Here is a 24,708-nt window from a genome sequence, read left to right as displayed (position 1 = left end):
GGAAGGAAATTCAGTTTCTTAAACATAATCGCTCATGCATTCATTCGATCATTCAGCGAGTTAGCCAGCCAGTCCCTCAGTAACTACTAAGGGGCTAGCAGAGGAAGCTCTTTCTACTCAAATCTTTTTTTCAAGTTCTCTGAGGAAGGACCTTGTATGCAAAATGCCCTTTTGAGCCCTCCATCCAGAGTCACAGCCCTGCTTTTCCAGTTTCCCGGGGTGCTCCATCCTCCGTGGGCCCCTCCCATCTCCCACGTCCTCCCTTCCCATCTGACCTCTCTGTGCCCTTCAGGTTGGGGCCAATTGTTTTCTCCCCTCTCCTCACCGCTGCTCTTACGTGGATTTCACTCCTGTCAGTAGGCTAGTAATTCCCAAATGTGGGTGTCTCTCCCGTCCTCCCACTGTCCACCTGACTTCTCTGTTGGGAAAGGCAATCTCAGGCCTGCAGTCTGAGGAGCCCCATTGGGCTGCAGAAGAACGGGCCTTGGGCCTGGACCACTGCCTTGACATGAGGCCAAGAGCCCACGCCACCTGTGCAGGGCTTACCCCCTCCTGTGGCGGGGGGGGGGTGGTCTCCTGTCCCTGATTCATGCTCCACGAGCGTTCTTCTGTTCTGCTCATGTGTGGATGTCAGTAACCCTCAGCTTTCAATCTTTCAGATCCATGAGAAGGGGCTGGAGTGTCCTTCCCTGCAGCACAAGGGGTCCCCCCACCCAGGAATTGCCCTGTGTGAGCTGCTGGCCTCCCTAACCGGCCCCCACAGCTGAGGCTGACCTTGCTCTGTCTCTTCCCTCCGTGAGCCGAGGGTTCCATCCAGTGTCTGACCATGCTGTGTTTTCCTGGGTAACTCCAGGACTAAGATGCCGTGGGCAGAAGTGCCCGGAGTCCTCACTGGGACTGGTAACATGGTGTTCTGTTTGTTGCTCTCCATGTGTGGGATTAATGGGGCTCTGTTACGAGGTCCTACAGACGTTTTAACTTAACATGTCCAAAATGGAGTTCTGGTCAACCGCCCTCACACAGATTGCTTGAAAACAAACCTACACTCATTGCTCAGTCGTCACAGGCTCTATAAATGACACCATGCACCCCAGCATTCAAGTGGAGTCGCGGAGCCCTGACTTCTCTTTCATGCATACGACCCACGTGGGATCATGGCAAATTCCATCCGTTCTGTCTCTAGGTGTGCTTTCACTCTCCTCTGCCATCTCTCTCTGCTGGACTTCTGTAGCCCCCAAGTGGTTTCTCAGCTCCCTTCCCGTCCCCTCCAGCGCACTTTCCAGACAGCAGCAACACACACGCCCAATTCCACACCTCTCTCCGTACACCTGTTTGTTGTGCTCCAACTACAATCCTGCCTCCCGCCCGGTCTCCGAGGCTGCACGAGCTGGCCTGTGTGTCTCCGCACCACTCCTTGGTCAGGCTCAGCTCACACCTGCCCCAGCAGGAAGGCTCTACGCTTTCTCTTTTTGTTTCCGCAAGCATACCAAATTCTCCCCTTCCTTAGGGCCTCTACACGTTACTCCCCTTCCTGGGACAGCGTCTTCCCCCTGTCATGCACCCCACCCCGCTCATCATGGGATGATGGACCCTGAAAGCCCTTCCACATCTCTGCATCCCCATGACCGCCTCAGAGAGGCCCTCCCATGTTCCTGCCCTCACCATATAGATTCTCAGCCCCTGCTTAGATCCCTTCGAGGCATGGATCCCAAACCCCTATTTCTTTACTTGTGCATTTGCCTGTCTGTTTTGCTTGTTTCCATCTTAGCAGGTGAGCCCCATGAGGTTGGGCAGTGTCTCTTACATTTGGCGTGAATCTCCAGCACCTGGCACAATCTTTTGTGCATAGCTGGTGCTGAATGAAAACTGGTTGAATGAATGAATAAAGGTCACAAAAAGAGGGGAGGAGGGGATGACTGCCAAAAACAAGTCTTTTTTCCCAGCATGGGAGTAAGGGGAAAAGTTATTTATTTCTCTCAAGTTTTTTCTTTGGTTACCAATGTTGTCAAAGCAACAAGGCCTGTGGCGATGGTTCTCCCAATGCAGAAAGCTTCAGCTCTTCAAAACATGCCCTTCCAAGAAAGAAAGGCAAAGAGGGAAATAATCCAGGGAGCCAAATGGCTGTTTTCCATTTTGGAGCTCTGGAGCCTACCTCTGCCCACAGGGCTTTCTAATGGCAGGATTATGTGAAACTTCCTTTTATGCCAAGTTGGGTTCATCACCTTCTTTCCGAGCAGCTGGCTGGGGATGGGGTGAGGGGTTGAATTGCTGCTAGAGCTTTCATTGGCACTGACATTTTGGGTCTTGAAACAAATCCCCTGTGATTAAGAAGATTCTTTTCCCTCTGTGGTCATGACACAATGACCACAAGACTGCGGATATGGAAAATGAAGCGGAGGCACGCGTAGCTAAGATTCTAGGCCTCTCTGAGATGTGTATGCATGTGCGTGAGTGTGCGTGAGTGTGTGCGTAGGTCACTGGACTGTTGAACCCCAGCTCATGTCCTGCCCACACTGCTAACACTGTTACAGGAGGTCATCCCATAGCACATTGAAGCTCTCCTTCTCCCTCCTGACAGGTTTGGGCAGCATCCCTTTGAGGGTCTTACTGGAGATAGCATCCATTAGTTGAATAAATCCCTGCTGGGGACAGAGGTGTCCATATAGGCACCATCCACGAACCTGGGGAGAGGTCCTGTGCCCGTAGCTGTTTGAGCCCACCTCAGGGTGAACTCTCATGCTCCGTTTACACTTAAACAGATGACAAATATCTATCTGAGCTCTCCACATGGAATGGCCATGGCCTTGTTCCCTGAGCCCATCTCTCCTGGGGTTTAGATAGTGAATGTGGTCCCAGTCGAAGTCCAGGGTGGGCTGCACCAAACAGTCCTCAGGCAGGGGGGCAGGGAAGAAGGACACGTGGCTAGGAAGGAGGCCGAGCGGGAGGGGAAACAAAGACCAAATGCAAATGTGGAAGAAGGTGGTAAGTTCAAGGACGAGAGTCAGGAAATGCACCACGCTGGACAACGAGGAAGGCCAGGAGACTTGCTGGCTGCACTTGGCATTGGTCCTCCAGGAAAAGTCTGCTCTCCACATCTCAGGAAAGGAGACTGCCCAGTGGGGCTGGGTGCCCTGGTCTTTGAGCTAAGCTGGCCTTCCCAAAATGTCCATGGGGGTGGAGGTGAGAATGTGCAGGTAAGTCATCTGGCCGGGGTGGACACGCTCTCAGTCGGGACACAGCCCTACTGTTGGCTTGCTACAGGTCGCATTCTGATTGGTGAGGGCCCACAGTGCATCAGAGCTTCAAAATTTTCCATATCTTCTCCTTCTGGCAGTGCCAAGAAGCAGCAGAGGAGTGTTTCTCCAGAATTAGTTAACATCAGAATCGCATTGAAAATGTAGATTGCCAAAGTCTCACCTACAAAGATCTCATCCAACACAATAGGTCTTTTGAGGCCTAAATGCCTGCATTTTACAAGCTTTCTCCGTGACTCTAGAGGACCCAAAAATTGGAAAACCACGGCACACAAATCACAATGGGGTAGGCCCCTCTTTTCCATGGAGGGTTCCTGCGGTGGAGAGGCAAGGCGCCAACAGACACCTAATGCATGCATGAATAGACACCTAATGCATGCCTGCTCCAGAGGGAGGCTGGCCGAGGATCCTCTGGGGGCAGGGGGCATCCTAGTGAGCTGCTCAGATGGAGCTGGGCTGAGGGGAGCCTTTTGGGTTCCTAGCTTTATCGAGCCCCTATGCGTTCCTTTGGTTACGCCATTCCTTGTGACTACATTCCAGAGCCTCTGATGTTTCTTACTCATTTACCTAAAAAGGCATTCTTTCAGCTCTCTCCTCTGATGAACTCATGTTTTCACTGAAACCACATCACGCTCACTGTAAATGCCTATCCCTACTGAGGACAGACTACATGGACAATACCGGGGCAAGACAGAAAACAGCACACGGGCAACATGTGTTTGTGCGCACAGCACTGCTGGCGGAAGGGGCTGGGGCAGCCCGGCTGAGGGGCAGCCCGGCTGAAGAGCAGCGCGGCAGTGCTCGGTTCAGAGGAAGTGAGCATGCGGCCACCTGCCCGCAACTCCAAACCCAGAGAGACAGCCCGGTGACAAAGAGGGGAGAGCAGAAGACCTTGCTGGAGCCATTTATGGTGGTGGGGAGTTGGCTGCCATCTGGGCGGCCGTGATCTGGGGCGTGGCCAAGTAGGCTGCAGGGGGCACCCCAGAAAGGATGATGCAGCCATCCGAGCGCCTGAGTGCTGTGAGAAAGAAATCAACTAGGGTCCGTAACTCAATCTGTAAGTTAAAAAATACAGACACCCAAAGCAATGACCATGAAATGCCATTGTGTTCCCACCTCTGCTGCCATAGCTTGTCACCTGTAAGGTGATTAGCCTGGATGGAGGTTTTTCAGGGTCAAGGGTAAATCTAGATACTGGCATTTCCCCTGGAGTGTTTGCCAGCTACATGGCTTATATTTCTCTGCTGGTTCCCAGCTAGGTCTGAGAGCTGGTATCTGCAATCAACCTTCAAACTTTTGTTTTTCCCAGGAGATGGGGAATGGAGGTTTAAATCCATGAATGTGGTTCTGGCTGCTGGGTCTCCACATGTCAAGCCACACAGTCTGTCTTTAGAGACGACAGGGGGCAGAAGGAGAGGGACAGAGAGAATCTTAAGCAGGCCCCATGCTCAGTGTGGAGCCCAATGTAGGGCTTGATCTCACAACCCTGAATATCTTGACCTGACCCAAAATCAAGAGTTGAACGCTTAACTGACTGAGACACCCAGGCGCCCCGGATGACATATTTTCTAATGTTCCGTTATGTTTCCAAGTTCTTTATGCTCTCAAATCCTCTCTACACCACTCTTGACAACATGCTTATTTACGTAACATTTGCATTTCCCTTTCAATTCTTGGGCTAAAATCATGAACATTCTGCCCCAGCAGGCCATCTTGTGAGCTCTGCTCCAAACATGACCGGCATCCATGACTTTCTGACCACAGACTTTTGAAAAGCCTCTTTTGGTAGAGAATGCTAAGTCTGATTTTCCTCCACGTCAAGAAAGTACAGCTGTTGAACCAAGCACAGACAGAAGAGAAACCTTTTCATGTCCACTCCCCATCCCCGAGGTCTCTCCTGGATCCTGTCTACACCAAGTCCCAGAGCAGACACAAAAGACACCTGGGGACGTCTTGAACCCTACAGGTCATCAGTGCCTTTGCAAACTACAGCCCCAGAACATCAGGAAGATCATATCACCAGTATCCGGAGGGAGGTGTCTAGGAGCATAGACTCTGAGGTCAGAGTGTCTGGGAGTGAATCAGCTTAGCCTGCTCCCCCCACTGGACGGTCTGGAGCAAGTTCCTCCACCTCTCCATGCCTCGATTTCCCCACATGCAAAACAAGACGAAATTGGTGAGAGGGTTTGGCAGAGACCATGCAGGCCGGTCCAGGCCTGGCCCGGAGGTGAGTCAGCGGACACGTGGGCCACTATTCTGCAGCCGAGGAATGGCGGAGGAATCGGGCAGAAAATGTCCTGTGGAATGACCCTTTTTATCCAGCAGAGAAGGAGGGTCTGTACCTCTACAGTGGGGCTGCTCCCCCCTCCAGGTGCCGTTGGGAAGACACACCACGCTGCTGGGCCCAACCAGCCGGAACCCAGGGTTGCAGGTAAAATGGACTTCATGATCCACTAAGTACTTGCTTCCAAACTTTCTGCCGTCTAGGGGGGCATTCAGAGCAGGGCAGGACACTGCAAGGACAAAACAAAGGACCATGGTCACTTAACATCTCTCTCAGTTCCAAGGCTTCTCATGTGTATGTGCTTCTGTGACTGATATGGGGCTCGATCCCAGGACCCTGAGATTGTGATCTGAGCCGAAGGCAGATGCTTAACCGACTGAGCCACCCAGGCTGTGCACAGGGCTGGACACTTTTTTTTTTAAAGATTTTATTTATTTATTTATTTGACACAGAAAGAGAGATTGAAAGAGAGGCAGTGAGAGAGGGAACACAAGCAAGGGGATGGGGAGAGGAAGAAGCAGGTTTCCCACAGAGCAGGGAGCCCGACCTGGGGCTTGACCCCAGGACCCCGGGATCATGACCTGAGCCAAAGGCAGATGCTTAACAACTGAGCCACGCAGGAGCCCCAGGGCTGGACATTTTTAATGCTATGACTCAATGAATCCTCCAAGCACTCGTGGGCATGGGTGATACGTGCCCACTAGTGCAAGCAGAGCTGGCGTCTCAAGAGACACCGAGGGTTGGGTGCAGGGACTGGCAGTGTGGGAGGGTCAGAATTGGGACACCCCCCCACCCCAGTTGCAGCTGGCCCACCCACTCCTGCCTCCCAGCAGCTCTAGCCCTGCTGGGTTTCTTAGGCCTTCTGAACAGGCTGGGGTCAGGCCCGCCTCTAGGCCTTGGCTAATGCTCTTTTCTTGGCCTGGAATATTCTTTCCCCAGAACGTCCCCTCTCTGGCTCCTTCTCACTCTTCAGGTCTCAGCTCGATTGCTACCACCTCCCAGAGTGTTCTCTTGCCCCCTCGCTTAGCTAAAACCTCCTCAGGCCCTCTCTATCCCCTTGAACCTTGCTTTCTTCTTAGCATATGTAATTATTGGAGTTGTCTTCTCGACGTATTTGTTTCCACACTTGTTGTCAGTGTTCTCCCTCCAAAGGCAGCGCAAGAAGGTAGGGACCTCATGTGGCCTCGCATCCCTGATGAGGCCCTAGCACCAGCCCCAAGCCTGGCACACAGTGAGTGGCCGATAAATAATTCTTGAACAAATGAACGAATGAAACATTTCTTTATTGAGCGGCTTACCATGTGCCAGGCAGTAGGTTAGGGGCTTGGGATAGTGAACAAAACAGCAAAACTCAGCTCTCAGGAAGCCCCCTTCTAACAGGAGTGCCCACCAATGACCAAGATTCTCCATAAGCAGATGGCAATGCTAAGAAGTGGTAAGTGTCATACAGAAGATACGGTAGGGAGTAGTGTTGGGGACGCCAGGGGAGGGGGCCCATTTTGAATGTGGTAGTCAAGGTAGGCTTCATGGGGGCAGAGTTGAAGAAATGAAGGCATAAGCCTGCAGATATCTGGAAAGGGCAGAGGGAACAAGCTGGTGCAAAGGCCCTGTGGTGGGAGTGTGCCTGGCAGGTCTGAGGAATGTCAAGGGCAGCACGATGGCTGCAGTAGAGGAGACTAGCTGGAAAGCAGTTGGGGATGAAGTCAGAGAGGCATCAGGGAGCCTGCAAGGGTGTGAGCCAGGGCAGGAAACGGCCAACTTCCATGGGAATGACAGCAGTGGGCTGCAGCCTGAGCGTGACGTGTCAGATGTAAGGCAGGAAGAAGAGGAGGCAGAAGCCAGAGATGAAGGTGGTGTGGGCCAGGGCGGGAGCTGGGAACAGAGATGGGGTGAGAAGGAGGCTGACACTGGCTGTGCCATGAAGGCAGAAATGAGTGGATGTCCCGAAGGCATGCTGTGGGCTTCGGGGAGACAGAGGGCCTCCCCACTCCTCCTCTCCCTGCGGCTGGCTGCCTCCCACAACCAGCATTCGTTGTATCAAAGTCCCAAAGGTGGGACAGGTTGGATTTGGATTTTGTTTAGTTGGAAATTCAGAGCCACTTCTAAAATGCCTTTTTGGGTTTTTTTTTGGGGGGGGGTGTTAATTTAAGATTTTATTTATTTATTTGAAAGAGAGAGAGCAAAATTGAGAGAGAGCCCACAAGCAGGCGGTTGGGGGTGAGGGGATTTGGGGGTGAGAGGAGCAGCACAGGCAGAGGGAGAAGAAGGCTCTCCCCTGAGGGGGGAGACTGATATGGGGCTCGATCCCAGGACCCTGAGATTGTGACCTGAGCCGAAGGCAGACGCTTAACCGACTGAGCCACCCAGGCACCCCTATGATGCTTTAAGGTAAGTTCCAAGTGTCATTTTGAAAATGCTCTTGGGTTTTAGACGATGGGAAAGAGGTGTGACGGATGCAGCAAGTTGCAGTGAGTGACGGGAGAATCACTCAGCGTCGACCATGAGGGGAACGTCTGCCCAGACGGTGATCAGGAAGCACCCTGGACCCTGATGGGCTACCCCCGTCCCAGGCATGCTGACCTGCGTGGATGGGCATGAGCTGGCCCCTCCTAGTACTCGCAGTGCCCTCTGGTTATCAGGGGGCCACTGCTACACCCCTTTCCTTTAGTAAACCTACAACAGGGCACCCAGTGATAAACACTTTGTGAGATGGAAGCGACTGTGAGCTCACATCCCCTGCGGGGCTTCTCCCAGGCTGCTGCCTCAGTCCCTGCAAATAGCTTCTTCATAGCTCTTTTCCAATAGCAACTACTTTATTGTGCAGAAAGGGATTTTGGATGCTCAGGGTGGTGGGGGTGGGGGAGGTGCTACGGGGAGGGGTAGTGTCTCTCTGGGGAATGAAAAATCTTTAAAATCTTCCAAAAAGAAATTCTACCTGCTGGAGCAACTCACAGATGAATCATAACCTGAGTAAATGTAACAGCACTGGGCACACAGTAGGTGCTCAGTAAATGTTAGTGGAGTTAACAAATGCGTACAGACTGATGAAAAATCAGTCTGCAGTCACTTCTCAGGTGGGAGCCATGGGCCTCTGCCTCTGTACAGTGGAAGGATGTGCCCTTTGGCTGGCTCACAAGGAGCACGACGTGGTGAGGCTCCAGGGCCACGGGGAAGCTCCCGCACCTTCTGGAATGAGGTTACTGTGTAAGGCACGAGCTCAGCAGTGAAGCGATTCTAGAGATTCGGGAACACGGAGGGAATGAGACTGCCTGGGTAAAGCCCTGACGCTGATCAGGTGTGATGTTCCCTAGAGAGAAAGGCTGGGAAAATAGGAGGGTGATTCCTAGAAGCCAGAAAGAGGAAGGCCAAGAATTCTCCAGGACTAGAAAGTATTCTTTCTGACTCCCCGCAAATGCCCTTAAAAAAAAAAAAAAAAGTTAAAAATCATTTGCCTACAACCTGGAAGCTTCCGGCTACAGGCCCAGCACCCCCAGCCCCGGACCTGCAGTGGAAACCCTGACAGCCACTCGCCTCCATGTCCAGGCCATGGGAGAGGCAGTGGCACTGTGGCAATATATAAAAAGAGAATTGGCCATTTTAAAAAATCTTGTATGGTTCAGGGAAGAAAGACTCTGAATCTGGCACTGAGAGGGTCAGTAATGTCACAACAGCTACCTGTCTGTCTATCCTAGTGGACAGAGGTCTCTAACACAGGCGGGGCGGTTTTATGAAGGATCTCTTGCAAGTTCTTCTTGGAAGCTTCCAGGGATCCTAGGAGCTGCGATCCTGGGAAAGCAGAAAGGCTCCATGCATTTGAGCCTCTAGCAGGAACAAAAAAAATTCAGATCTAGTACCTAGTGCTGCTAACTCAACTTCTCTTGGCCTCAGTTTCTGCATCTGTAGCACAAAGGAAGCATGCCCTGCCTGCCTCTTGGAGTCTGGCTGCGGTGAACCGCCCTGAAGGCCAGGGCCTCAAGGTGCCTTGGAAAGTATGAGGACACTGGTGGGTCAGCCTAGCTCTGCACCGGGGGAGCCAAGGAAAACAGTAGCCGCCAACTTAGTGCTGGTGAGACTCCGGATCTGCTACCAGATCCCGAAGGGGTAGGAAATCCACTGTCTTCCCCAGGAAACTTCATCTCACACCACAAATACCACAAAGAGGGCCCTTGATAGATGTGTCTGAAGTGAGTAAATGACATCAGATATTCCCTAGGATGTCCCCCTGACCCGTGTGACCCTGAGGAGAAGCCACCTGGAGGCCAGATGGAAGAAATCCAGTCATCTGTGCAATGGCCCCACAGTGAAAGCTGTGACTAGGACCACGAGGGAAATGCCCTTTGTCTCTCAGAGTCCTACCCTCTGGGAGGGAGTCTAGGGACCCACAGGAACCTCAACGAATGCGAATTGGCCTGAGCAGCAACCCCTCCACCCACCACCACCACCAATGGGGGGGACTCACATCAGAGGGCTGACTGTCATGCCTGAGAAACTGACACCAATGTTGTTTCATGGGCTGTGGCAAGTGTGCCCCACTGGTGCGGGACGTTGGTGGAGGGGAGGTCGTGTGTGTGTTTGGGGAGGGAACTCTCTGTGCTTTCCATTCAGTTCTGCTGGGAGTTTAAAACTGCCAGAAAAAAATAGTTTATGAACTTTAAAAAAAAAAAAAAAAGGATGCCTGGGTGACTCCATTGGTTAAGCATCTGCCTTTGGCTCAGGTCATGATCTCAGGGTCCTGGGATCGAGTCCCGCATGTGGCTCCCAGCTCGGTGGGGAACCTGCTTCTCCCTCTGCCTCTTCCCCTGCTTGTGCTCTCACTCTGACAAATCAATAAAATCTTTAAAAAAAAGGAACCAACCCAAGTCCACCTGGGTGGGGGGGACAGGGAAGGGGAAAGCCGCTCAGGCTCCAGGAACCATGGCTCTTGACAGTTCTGTAAGGACATGTGGAGGAATGTTATCAAGCCTAGAACAAACAGGTCTGAGAGGAACTGGGTGACAGTCAGATGGGGGAGAGGAGAACCAGCAGATGCTCTTCATGCCCTCCCCCCATGCTCCCCACCAGCCTGGGTAGACACCACCCACCACCACAGGAGGCAAGGCAGGGGAAGGCCTGGGGGTCTACTCCAGGACAGGGGCAGGTGTGGGCTGGGGTGGTGGGGGAATGGGGAGAGAACCCACAGGGGAAAGGCCTGCATGCCCGGCGGCCCCAGCAGCACCGATGCAGGGACCCACCTGGGGGGGAGTCCGGGCCCGCTCTGGCCACCGAGTGATGCAGTGCTGCCAGCTGGCTCTTCATGCTGCGGAAGCCCTCGGCAAAGCGGGTCTCCTGCCCCTTCAGCACCTGCTGCAGCTGGCGGATGGCCGTGAGGAGCTGCTGTTTGTTGAGACAGTTCTGGGGAGAGAAGGGGTCAGCACCGCCACCGCTGTGGCTCCTCTCAGCTCCCGACAGCCACCCAGGCCCCTGGGACCCCGATGGCTCCGAAGCCTCACCAGGCACCCCGACACCCGGGGCTGAGTCAGGTCACCAGACTGAGGATCCCCTGAGCCCACAGATCACAGGGCCAGCTCGCCTCCTGACAAAAACAAAGCTCCTGCTTTTCAGGGTCAAGGGCAGAACCCACGATTCTGAGCCTTTGGGTGATTGAGCAGTTCATTCCACCCAAAGTGACTTATCATCCTTCTGTTCCTTCAAAAGACTCCCTCATTCTTCGCTCGGAATCTGTGCTCTGAGGTCTGGGCTTGGTGACCTCATTCTTTCTTTCTCTCTTGAACATTGTTAAAAACAGCTGGATGATAAAGCATATAAAACGGCGAAACAGGAAGGTCCCATGCTTCCTGTACTTTTAAAAAATGGAACAAGGCAAAGATGAAGGAACCTCAGTAAAGGAAAAGAAGCGTTCGGTGACAGTCAACGTCGCGTTCCAACCGTCTGGAGAAAGCTTTAAAACCAGAACAAGGGGGACGCCTGGGTGGCTCAGTTGGTTGGGCCGCTGCCTTCGGCTCAGGTCATGATCCCAGCGTCCTGGGATCGAGTCCCACATTGGGCTCCTTGCTCATCGGGGAGCCTGCTTCTCCCTCTGCCTCTGCCTGCCATTCTGTCTGCCTGTACTTGCTCTCTCTCCCTCTCTCTCTCTGACAAATAAATAAATAAAATCTTAAAAAAAAAAAAAAAGAACAAGGGGGGGCACCTGAGTGTCTCAGTGGGTTGAGTGTCTGCCTTCGGCTCAGATCATGATCCCAGCATCCTGGGATGGCCCTGCATCGGGCTCCCTGCTGGGTGGGAAGCCTGCTTCCCCCTCTCCCTCTGCCTGCCGCTCCCCCACCCTGCTTGTGCGCTCTTTCTCTCTCTCTCTCTCTCTCTCTCTCTGTGTGTCAAATAAATAAATGAGGTCTTTGGGGGAAAAAAGAAAAAAGAAAAAAACAGAATAAGGTGGCATGTGCTTATCATGATAAAGACTACCTCACTTAAAGCAACACCCAGCATCACATTTAGTGATAAATATCTCCAGCTTTCCCATCTCAATTACCTTTAAGAGCCAGGACTTGAAAAGGAGTAAAGAAGGGGGTGAACACAGTAGGCCCTTGGCCTTGGTCGTGGCGGGGGAGTCCCCTGGGGCCCGTGCATTACCTCGGCAGAGCCTTGCCTAACCTGACTCCCATCACAGAACGAAGGAGAACATCAAGAAGATAATGAGGGCAGTCTGGGACAGGCTTATGGATCATTTTTAATTCTCTTTTTTATACCCCATTTTTTTTTCTATGAGTCCTGGTTTTTATCGTTTTTTTTTTTTAAGATTTTATTTATTTATTTCACAGACAGAGATCACAAGTCAGACAGAGATCACAAGTAGGCAGAGAGGCAGGCAGAGGGCGGGGGAAGCAGGCTCCTTGCTGAGCAGAGAGCCCAATGCGGGACTCGATCCTAAGACCCCAAGATCATGACCCGAGCTGAAGGCAGAGGCCTTAACCCACTGAGCCATCCAGGCGCCCCGGGTTTTTATTATTTTAAAAAATTTTTCTAAAAGGCTGGGAGTAGGGTGGCTGGGAGTCATATGGCCGCTGCAGCCTCTGAAGGCTTCCAGGCTCGCCAGTGGGGCACTGCCGCCGCGGTCTCCCAGGGAGGCTGCCAGGCCGCTGCTGCACCTTGGGGATTTCACCAAACGGATGACTCACTGGCCTGATTCAATGGATGCTTTTGACACAGCTGAATCCCCAGTTGCCCCTGGAACTTGTTAATCCATGGGGGCTCCTTGGCCTCCACACTACCAGGGCCTGACTGGGCCTAGCCCCAAATGCAACTGCTGGGAAAAGAAGTTTTTTTGTTTTCCTTCTTTCTCCCACATTGTGGTCCTTCCCATGCAGGTTTGGGGGTGCTGGGGCAGCGACCTCCTGCCATCAATCCCCTACTGGCCCACCCAGACCTGATTTCCCACATCCACATCCCCTCCCTTAAAGAGAAAAAAAGAAGCTGCTTATACACTTGATCTTAGCCAAAAGGCCGAGACGTGATGAGAAGCCGTTTTTTATAGATGGTTTTGTGACTTGTGTGTAATTTACATTTGTGAGTTCATCACAGTTTACAAAGCTAAGTCTGCTTCAAAGACTACTACTGGCTGGGAGCAACCCTGTGAGGGCCTGGGGCGGTCTCTCTTTCACAGATGAAAATGTACAAGCTGAAAGTCGAGCGACATTCCCTACCTCACGCCACTTAGGAGTGATAGAGCCGAAATGGGAACCCTAGTGACTTCCGTCCCAGAGCCACCACCCCAACCCCCAAGCCCCCGGCTGTAGGGGCCCCAGTGGACTTTCTTAGGCCCTGTCTCATTTGTTCTTCACACATCCCTGTGTGGTGAATGCTCTCACTGATTAATTTGTACTAACAATTGATAACGTTATGACCCAAGCAAAATATCCCTCAGGCTCAGACTTCGGACTATTGTGAGAGTGGCAGGTGAGGGAGCATGGCAGTGGGGGCAGGCTGTGGGAAGGGAGTGGAGGACACATCTCTGACCATATTGAGCCAGACCAGCAGCTGCTTCCCTTTCGTATAAGGTGGCCAGGGCTCTGACACTGTGAGAGGGCTCTCTGGGCCACAGCTGCCCTGGGGGACATGGAAGAGCTACATTTTGAAGTGGGGGCTAGGAGACCAGTGCCAAGACCTCTGCCCAGAGCCCAGGGGTGGTGCCATGGGGCTCCAGTAAGTAGAGAAAGAAGGTCAGAGTATGTGGAGGGAAAGAGACCTAGGTTCCACTTGGCCACTAAGCAGCCAAGTGTGTCCAACTAGCTCCTCGGCCCAGGGACAGCTATCCTCTGCTTCTAGTGACACTTTCCAGAGCCCTTTCCAGCCCCCACACAGTGGACAATAGGCACCAACCTCCCAGGGCTCATTACAGGTGAGTTGTGCTCACCCGGCCGGCCACAATGGAAAAACTTTCAAGACCAAGCACAGTAGGGCTGCATCCCAGCTGGAGAGGGCAATGGCAGGGTTTCAGGCAGACTTGCTGAGACAAGATCTCGAAACCCTGGCCCATCCCTGCCTGTAATTTCACAGGGGTGAGGCTAACAGGATTAAGTAGGTGTAAGAAAGAACTATGTGAGCCCAGAAATAAACCCATGCACTTGTGGTCAACTAATTTTATGATAAAGAAGGTAAGAACACACAATGGGGAAACAACAGCGTCTTCAATAAGTGGTGTCTGGAGACCGGGACAGCCATGTGTGAAAGGACGGAACTAGACCTCTATCTTATACCAAACACAAAAACTAACTGAAACTGGATTGAAGACTTGAACGTAAGACCTGAAACCACAAAACTCTTAGAAGACAACATAGGGGATAAGCTTCTTGACATCATTCCTGGCAATGATTTTTTGGATTTAACGCCCAAAACAAAGGCAAAAAAAGGCGAAAATAAACAAGCGGGACTATATCAAACTAAAAAACATCAGCATAGCAAAGAAAACCATCAACAAGATGAAAAGGTAACCTACAGAATGGGAGAAAAAAAATTTCAAATCATCTATCTGATGAGAGGTTAATATCCAAAATACGTAAAGAACTCATTTAATTCGGTAGCAAAAAAAAAAAAATCTAATTAAGAAATGGACAGAGGAACTGAATAGACATTTTTCCAAAAAAGACATCTGGACGGCCAAGAGATACATGAAAAGATGCTCAACATCATTCATCTTCAGGGACACGCAAATCAAAACCACAATAAGATAACACCTCACACCTGTCAAAGGACTAGTATCAAAAGGACAAGAAAGAACAAGTATTGGCGAGAATGTGGAGAAAAGGGAACCCTCGTGCACTGTTGGTGGGAATGCAAATTGATGCAGCCACTGTGGAAAACAGTATGGAGGGTCTTCAAAAAATTAAAAATGGAACTACCACATCATCCAGCAATTCTATGTCTGGGGATATATTCAAAGGAAACAAGATCACTCTCTCGGAAAGACATCTGCAGCCCCTTGTTTGTTGTAGCATTATTCACACTAGTCAAGATATGGAAGCAACCTCAGTGCACACTAATGGATGAAACGATAAAAAAAAAAAGTGGTATATATAAACAATGGAATATTATTCAGCGATAAAAAAGAAGAAAATCTTACTATTTGAGACAAGCTATGGCTAGACCTTGAGGGCATGATACTAAGTGAAATAAGTCAAAGACAAATGCTATGTGAACTCACTTATATGTGAAATCTAAAATACCAAAATCACAGATTACAGCAAACAAATAGGCGGTTGCCTAAGTTGAGGGGTTGGGGGGTGGAGGAAATGCATGGAGGGGGTCAGAAGGAACAAACTTCTGGTTATAAGGTAAATCAGTTCTGGGATATAACGTACAGCATGGTGACTATAGTTAGCTGTATTGTATTGTATTTTTGAAAGTTGCTGAGAGAATAGATCTTCAAAGATCTCCTCACAAGAGATAAACAACCTATAACGACGTAAGGTGATGTTAATGTACTGTGATTATTTCACAGCACAGACACATAAATCAATATATGTCAATATATCGTCGATTGATATAGATGTCAATCTTAGCTCAATAAAACTAGAAAAAAATAAAAGAAATAAAGTTCCCAAGAATTTAAAAAAAAAAAAAGGGGGGGATTCTTCTGCTCTTGGCAAGCCAGGGTGCCAGAGTCAGGGCCAGGGAGGGTGCCGGGGAACCGAGAGAATTCTGGCCTTTTGATATGAGGTTTGCTGGGTCTGTATGGTGGTTGCTACTAACATGGGAGTTCCTTGTTCCCAAAGTGCTAGAAATGGATACCTTGAGAGCCACGCTCAGGATCCATCACCTTGAGCACAGGCTGTAACTGGGTTCATCTGCAGAGTGGGGTGCAGTATGGAACCCTCGCAGACCAAGTCCTTGAGAGGTCTGCATTGTGGGAACAAAAGAGGTCATTGGAGGGGACTCAGAAGCTACGTGCTTCTGCCTTCCAAACCGAGAAAGCTTGATCCTTTTGCTCGATCATAAAAATAAGGCATACTTCCTGCCACACAGTTCAAATCCTGAAAACACACCAAATCAAAGAACAAGTCCCATGCTCAGATTGCTAACTTTTGGGTTTTTTTTTTAACTGTTGGATCAAACACGCACGTACATGTACCGTCCTCATCTCATGAACCCTAGACCACAGAACAAGGGTTCTAGATCAGTTCTTCCTTCTCCATACTGGGGCGTGGCCTTGTTTCCATGCCAACAAGCACAGTAACTCATAGGACCCAGGACCTCCATTCCACTTCTGACCCCTGTGCTCTTTCCAGTCTGGGGGAAGGGACTCCATTTATCAGCCCGCCTCCCTTCCTACACCCATACCCCATCCTGCTCTGGGCCGCCAGAAGCAGCAGCATGGGAAACAAGTCATTTCCTCTTTGTCCATGTAGCCCTTGGTAAGGCTGATCCAAGAGGACCCGCAAGGGCCTCCGGGGCTGGGGGTGACAGGAAGCAGGCCTCACCTTCCATATCACCCACCTGTACTGAAGCCTGGTCCTCCCACCCCAACGGCTGGCTTGGGGCAGCCCCTGCCCGTCTCAAGGTCTCAGACCCCAACCGTAACAACCACCACAGGCTCCATGTGCCCTTTCACAGCCAACCTCCCATTCGGTGGGAATGCTCACCAAAGCCACGCCTGGGCAAAGGTCAAATCCAGATGGGGCTAGTTTGGGGAGGTCTCCACGCTGGGAAGGAAGGGCGAAACCCAGAGGCTGATGACGTCGCCGCATCAGGGCCCCAACTTTCAAAGGCCTCTTCCAGGGCTCCTTGGGGGGGGGCCCTCATTTTTAATATTTTTATTGAAGAGATCCCCTCAACTGGCGTTACATTTCCATCCCTTCAAAATCTGGCTCCATGCCTGGCTTATGCCATTGACAATAAATAACAAAAAATAGTTTCCATTTCTTTGGGTTAATAACCTTCTTTGAAATGGAACCAAGAAGAGACATGCAGTGAAACTCTTCAACCTTTGAGAAGAAAAGACCAGGATTTACGGCGTGTGTGATCAAACCCTTTGAAGGGGTGGGCACTTCACATCACTCAAGGCCGTAACAACATTTGCAGAGAAGATGTGAGCCAGTAAAGGAGGTAGCAACTGAAGTCACCCCACCTAGATGTTCCCAAGCTGGGGTGGAGGTGGCATAGATGACTCTGGAACACACGGGCCAGTGCTGAGAGCTGGGAGGGTGGAGGCATTGGTCCAAAGGCTCTTGGAAGTAACACAGTCACAGTACTATGCTCCACACATCCTGCCGCCCCAGGGAAATCTTGCCCACCTCCCCCACAACCCATTCTCTCATAATATTGACTCCAGAGGATCTAATGGACACTCCTCAGAGCTCACGACACTCCCTTTCTCTGAGATTGCCCAGAGCCCTTGTAGAGGTTGCCTCCAGAGCTATTGTAGACCTCAGGACCTTACCTGCTGGGCATAGACACAGATGAAGACGTTATGCACCCCTTGCCCCAGCTCACTCTGTCACCATGACTGAACCCAGTAGGCCTGACCCCTGCCACTGCACCCAGGCCTTCCGGCTACATGGGTTCAATTTATAAATGAAATTGAAGACCCAGATTTGGCTCTCAAGGAACCCGAGGGCATGGGCGAAACTCCAGAGTGTGCATGGTGGGGGAGTGGGGGTCCTTGAGGCTTTTGTTCTCACATGACCTGGCTTGGTGGTCTTCCTTACAGTGGCAGTACTGACACAGTGACAATTCCCAAGTGCCCCTCGGTCACAGTAGCTTCTGAGACCCCTCCAGGTGACCGTGGATGACCCCTCAGACCTCAGAGGGGCTGTCTCTTGAGTTGGTTTCTTCTAAGCCACAGCTATGTGTCCTGTCAGCATTTTGTTAATGGGAACACAGATGTTTTGATGCCTTTTAGGTCTAGGAAAGGACGGAGCACCCTTGCCAAATGTGTGCCTGCTGGCCAAGGCTCGAAGCCCTCCTCGTCTGAGTCATGTTGGGTTTGTGCATGCTTGTTCTCCAGAAGTTATTTTAATTTTCAGCCAAGTCAGAAGCGCCTTATAACTCCTTCGGCCTCTCTCGCCCCCGTGACCTTGACCTAGCACGCAAGAAGAGGAGAAAAAGTGGACACTTCTGGGGGAAGTGAGAGAATTTTGCCTGAGGACCTGCCCAAGGCCCTTGTATTCGTCATGGTTCTCTAGAGAAACAGAACCAACGGGATGCGTGTTGTGTATGTGCCCATCCTATTGAGAGGGATGGAGGATGAGAGGCAGATTTATTTTAAGGAACTGTCTCATGAAGTCATGGAGCTGAGAAGTCAAAATCTGCAAAGCATGTGGCAGGCCGGAGACCCAGGGAAGAGCTGATGCAGCTTGCATCCAAAGGCAGTCTGGAGGCAGAACTCCTTCCAACTTGGTGAGGATGGGTCTTTCAGCTGGGGCCCACCCACCTTGTGGAAGGCAATCTGCTTTACTCAAAGTCTATTGGTTGAGGCTGATCACACCTAAAAAAATACCTTCATGGCAACATCTAGATTCTAGGTGTTTGACCAAATATTTGGGTGCCATGCCCTAGCCAAGTCAGACCCATAAAATTAGCCACCACAGTCCACCAGCTGGAGCCTCTTTTGGGGACTCTGGACCCCTGGGGTGCTCAGGGCATTTGGGAATTTTAGGCTGGCTGTCCCTCACTCTCTATTTACACCCCAACCCCCCTTCTTGTGGATCTTTTATAATGACCACAGGAGAGATGACAACAGAGGGAGCCCGGAGCCCGGACTGTCACCATACCTCATGCCAGTATCTCATTAGATGCTCATGACAAAGTCAGGATGTGGGCAAATTATTATACCCACTTTATAGGCCACGGTGATGGTGGCACATCCAGTATCCAAACCCCAGCATGCTTTCCCCAGACACTGATGGGATGGGGTGGCTGGGTCTGCCTTAGAGAGGGGTCCACACAGAGCCACCTCTATCCATCTCCTGACGCCTCTCAGCTTACAGCGCCCACTGCTGGCCCTGATGGCAGCCTTCTGCACACACTCCCAGCCCACCTCTTCCCTGGCCAATTGGCCCCCCTTGAGAGCGGAAAACAAGCTAGAGATAACTGGGAATCCATGTCACTGAACCTAGGATCTGAGTTCACGCTAGATGACCCAGCAAACGAATGGACGAACTGAGGGAGTGAAGGCGTGAACTGAGTGTGAGCCCGGGACAGTCGTGTGCATCTCACCACCTAGACCCACCTTATTCTTCCACTGGCTTGCTGCCCAGCTAAGTTTTGTCCAGTCGCCAACCTTCACCTGCAGACCTGGTTGAACTGTACCAGCATCGGCATTATCTTTAGCAAACATGACGCCCAGCCCAGCGGGGAGCTCAATTCACACACACACACACATATCCACAGGACCGTGCGTGACCACAAGTACACACAGACACATACAGAGCCATGTTGCACAACCAGCCATGGTCTCCTGCTGGAGCCCACCTGGTACACAGGCCCTCCCCTCACCTCTTGCGACAAGGTGGGGACTTCAGAGCCTAAGAAATGGGGCATGTTGTGCCAAATTTAATATAGTGCACATTTCATTCATTCCATAGTCACGATTCCACAGGTATTTACCTCATCCCCTACTTCATGTCAGGCACTGCTGTAGGAGACAGAACCCTCTTTATTTCCGTTAGTCCTCCTTGCAGCCCCAGCAAGCGGGTGCCATTATCTCCACTTTACAGCTAGAGGAAGTGAGGCTATGGGACCCCCCAGGTGGATGGCATGGCTGCCTTTGGTGCCACGCTGCCTCTGGATAGCCATTCAGAAAGCATGTTCTGCCTCTTTCTTCAGCCTCTGGGAACCAGGATTAGGGGCTCAGAGAAGGCCCTCCCACCCCGTCTGCTGGTGGCCACTCTCAGCCCCACAGGCTGTACCCCGCACACACACAGACCCTTCCAGGAACGTTCACACGGGCTTGTTGGCTGCTTCCGTGTGTGGCACACATGGGTGTGCATGTTCCCACACGACCCAAGATTTATGAAAATTGCATCTGGGTTTTACTGGAAAACTGTGTCTCCTGTGGTTGACTCTGAAGAGGGGGAGGAGAGAGGGCAGAGCTGAGGGAGGGCCTGAATCCAGCAGGCAGCCTGGGCAAAGCTAATGGCATGGATAAAATGGCTGCTTTGAGCTTGGGCATGGTGGGAGGTTCGGAGTCTTGGGAGTCATCACTCTTGGAATGATAACTAGCCGGGATGGAGGGTGAAGGCTCAATAAAAGATGTGCTATGCTTTTGGATCTTTCCACACTCTCCAGTGAACAGTTCCAGGGGTTTCTGGGTGAGTAGGCACCGGCGACACTGAAATGATCCTGCACTGGCCCACAGCATGTGTCCCACCTGCTCTCCCCGTGTCCTCACCCTCCCCCCTATGATCCATGCTTCCCAAGGTCAGAGATCAGAGCCAGATTGCATCACTTCCTTGCTTAAACCCCACCAATGGCTCCCCACCTACGGGAATGAGGCCAACTCCTGACCATGGAGCTGACAAGACTGTATTCCTTCCCTACCTGCTGTAACAAGTCAGCATAAACTTGACATCTTATTGCACAGCAAAGAAAACAGTCAACAAACCAAAAGACAACTGACAGAATGGGAGAAGATATTTGCAAATGACATATCAGATAAAGGGCTAGTATCCAAAATCTAGAACATATCAAACTCAACACCCAAAGAACAAATAATCCAATCAAGAAATGGGCAGAGGACATGAACAGACATTTCTGCAGAGAAGACATCCAGATGGCCAACAGACACTACAAATCAAAACCACAATGAGATATCACCTCACACCAGTCAGAATGGCTAAAATTAACAAGTCAGGAAACGACAAGTGTTGGCGAGAATGTGGAGAAAGGGGAACCCTCCTACTTGCATTCCCACTGTTGGTGGGAATGCAAGCCAGTGCAGCCACTCTGGAAAACAGCATGGAGGTTCCTCAAAAAGTTGAAAATAGAGCTACCCTATGACCCAGAGATCGCGCAACTGGGTATTTACCCTAAAGATACAAATGTAGTGATCTGAAGGGGCACGTGCACCCGAGTGTTTATAGCAGCAATTGTCCACAATAGCTAAACTATGGAAAGAACCTAGATGTCCATCAACAGAGGAATGCATAAAGAAGATGTGACACACACACACACACACACACACACACACACACAATGGAATATTATGCAGCCATCAAAAATTGAAATCTTGCCATTTGCAAAAATGTGGATGGAACTAGAGGTTATTGTGCTGAGCGAAATAAATCAATCAGAGAAAGACAATTATCATATGATCTCAGTGATTTGAGGAATTTGAGAAACAAGACAGAGGATCATAGGGGAAGGGAGGGGAAAATGAAACGAGATGAAACCAGAGAGGGAGACAAACCATAAGAGACTCTTAATTCAGGAAACAAACTGAGGGTTACTGGAGTGGAGCGGGGTGGGAGGAATGGGGTGGGTGGCTGGGTGATGGACACTGGGGAGGGTATATGCTATGGTGAGCGCTGTGAATTGTGTAAGACTGATGAATCACAGACCTGTAACCCTGAAGCAAATAATACATTATATGTTAATAATAATAAAAAACTTAACAGCTTAAAACAACATGAATTTATTCTCTTATAGTTCTGTAGGTCAGAAATCCGACATGGATCTCACTGGGCTAAAATCAACGTCAGGTTTACTGGTTTCAGGGATGAGAATATAGACCTCTTTGGGGACTATTACTCTGCCTACAGACCTGATCAAGCCCAGCCACTTCCAGCTGTGCCCAGATTGAGCACCCCACTCTGTCCACTGAACTCCGGTATTTGGACCTCCTCTGAGTCTCTCCACATGCCTCAGCAAGCTCGTTTCTACCTCAGGGCATCTGCACTGCTCTGCTCAGAAAATCTGCCCCTGGTCCTCAGAAGTCGGGTCCTGTGCTCCCACTTTCCCTGAGAAGTCCCCTCTCAGAGAGTACCTGCCTGCTCAGTGTTCAGTAGCCTCCTGACCTTCCTTCAAAACAGCTCCCCAATTCAGTTGTCTGCCTTTGGATACTTTTCAGTTTTATCTTGTTTTCCTCTCCCTGCTTGGTAAGCTCCATGACAGCAGGGCCTGTGTCCTCCTCAGCTTCCCCTCCCCTACCACATACTGAGCACTTACAGTGAACACGTTCTCTGAATGGTGTTTTCTCATTACTACAGTCCTCTGAGATGTGTGTGTGTGTGTGTGTGTCTCTTACCTTCAGTGTTCATAGGAGGAAACGGATTCTTTAAAGGCAGAAACTTGCCCCAGGGCACTCAGCCAGGAAGAGTGGGAACCAAGACACTGATCAGGTACTGTGGGTCTTTTCCACTTGATATAGTGCCTGGGGCCCTGCAGCCTCCCCAGGCCGGAATAACACTGGGCCCGGCAGCAGAATGGGTTCTCAGGACATAGTTGTGGAATGAGCACAGTATCTTACGTGTTAGCTTCCTTCTGGGAGGTTAAAATCTTGAATCATGCAATCAGACAAAAGGCCCAAATCACAGGAGCCCCTGAGGTGATACCAACATATTCCGAGGATTCTCACTTGCTTTTATGTTTTCTCACTAGTGTAAATGACTGCTACTTCTCTGGAAGCAGCTTTTCTTTGTTTCTTTTTTTCTCTGATACTACAGACACCCCTCCCTGCCCTGAACTCTGCGGTGCTTTCCTTTTCTTCAGAGAAGCTGGGAAGCATCTGTGCCCTCGGCTCCCTGGGCCATGTGCCCAGTTACAGCTGATGCTCTCTGACCCCAGCCCCTCCTGCGGGGATGGGGGACACAGCCCGGGTGCGCAGAGGGAAGTGTTCCTTTGGGGCTTGCAGGGTGCTCCCCTTCTGTTGAGGTTCTAGAGGTACATTAATCTCCAGAGTAAAGAGAAATGTCTGAGTCACTGGCCAATCCGAAAGGCCGCAGGGGGGCCAACACACAGCTTGGGGGCTTTGGAGTTGCCTGGAGTTGCAGCTAGCCTTTCCCCAGCTCTCCCCAGGTTTTGACGTGTATAGCTGTCGTGTCTCCATCTTACATGGAAACCCAACCCCAGGATGAGTGGCTTGGGCCTTGCTTCCCATTTAGCCTCCTCCCAAGGGAGATTTGGGTGCCCAGACTGCCAGAGGGGCCCACGTCTTCCCACACACAAGGAAAAGAAATGATTACTTCCTTGAGGTATAGCTTTTATTTACTGGAGTGGGTAGATGTGGATCCTGTTGAAGTATAGGGACTTATTTTTTCTTTCATGAAAATGTAATGGCCTAATTTTAGGTCCTAGGCAGTTACCAAAAAGCATGGAAGACTCTGGTTGGGGGTTTGAAAGGATGTAGAAAGTTCTACCTGCCCCGATGTCCCCGTGTCCCTTAGGGCTGCACGAGCCTTGAGAAGGTTGGCAGCTGTCCAGCAGTCCCGCCACTGTCCCTGCAGATCAAGGGAGTGACCAGCACACTCAGGTTTCTGTCAACAGTCTGGAGACTTCGGGAGCACGGGCAGCTGGCTGGGAGGCAGGGCTGGTGGCCACGGAGGGAGGGCTGGTGTCCAGACGGTGCGGGGAGCAGCTGCGCAGACCAAGATGGTCTGGTCTGCCTGGAATCTGGTGTGGTGTCAAACACGACTGCTCCTCCAGTGTGAATGGGCCTGTCCCATTCTGTCCACACTGTCCCCGCTGTCCCCACTGTCAATACCTACTACCCAATACCCACTACCCACTGTCAATACCCACTACCCTTGGGGAGCGAAGAGGCCTCCATTCTTCTTTGTAATCAGGACTATCCTGGATAGGACTTGAGGCCCATTCCTGAAGGTGCCAGAGAGAGGATGAAATTTCTGGAGAAGGCCCAAGGTGCCAGGAAGGACTCTCTGTCCCCTGTCCTCACCCTGATTGCACGCCTTTGCCTGCAGTACATCTCTGGGTCACTCTGTGGGAAAGTTGGCAGAAACTGCTACAGTCCACCCCCCACTCCCACTCCAGCCATCCCCATCATCTGCAAGGAGACTGTGCGGCTGGCCCCATAAAGATGGAAATCTGGGCACTTGGTGACTCAGTGGTCATTTAAACGTCTGCCTTCAGAGTGGGTCACGATCCCGGGGTCTTGGGATGGAGCCCCATGTTAGGCCCCCTGCTCATCAGGGAGCCTGCCTCTCTCTTGGTCCCTCCGTCCTGCTTGTACTCTCTCTCACTCTCTTGCTCATGTTCTCCCTCTCATAAATAAATAAAAAATCTTAAAAAAAAAAAAAAAGGTGGAAATCTATTTTCTCGCCTCCTGGATCTACGCTGGCCTTGTGACTTGCTTGTGACTTGCCTTGGCCAACAAAATTAGTGGGAGCGAAAGACAAGCTCCAAGGCTGGATCTGGATTAGCTGTATTGTCTAGTTTCTGTATCTGATGTTTTGACATCTGGGGCCTTGCCAACTTGGCCCGGACTGCCCCTCTCAGGGCTAGCACACTCCTAGAGGCAGCAAACCCCCAACACCCTGCACCCACCCCCAGCACAGCCAACCAGTCCAGAATCATTCCCCCGCTTTCTCTGGCTCTTGCCTGTGTGAGGCCCTAACACCCCCTCAGCCTCCCCATCTCTCATCTCGCACCCCCACACCCCCCATCCCCCGAAAGAGCCCCAGGGTCAGGCATCAGGCAACTAGAAGCAGCCTGCACCACTATCCT

At 51.2% G+C, this 24,708-nt stretch overlaps 1 protein-coding gene across 1 annotated transcript in view; it reads right to left on the bottom strand.

The window, feature by feature from the left end:
- The window catches only part of FBLN7 (fibulin 7), a 47,626-nt gene that overhangs the window by 14,078 nt on the left and 8,840 nt on the right, over positions 1-24,708 (bottom strand). The window contains exons 2-3 of the mRNA XM_047747160.1: positions 10,770-10,929; positions 5,597-5,767 (exon numbers count right to left, since the gene is read on the bottom strand). Coding sequence (XP_047603116.1) covers positions 5,597-5,767; positions 10,770-10,929 — 331 coding nt within the window. The remainder of the gene's footprint in view (positions 1-5,596; positions 5,768-10,769; positions 10,930-24,708) is intronic.

Source organism: Lutra lutra, chromosome 9, assembly GCF_902655055.1.
Source record: "Lutra lutra chromosome 9, mLutLut1.2, whole genome shotgun sequence".
Taxonomy (NCBI): domain Eukaryota; kingdom Metazoa; phylum Chordata; class Mammalia; order Carnivora; family Mustelidae; genus Lutra; species Lutra lutra.
This window is presented reverse-complemented; position numbering and strand designations above follow the sequence as displayed.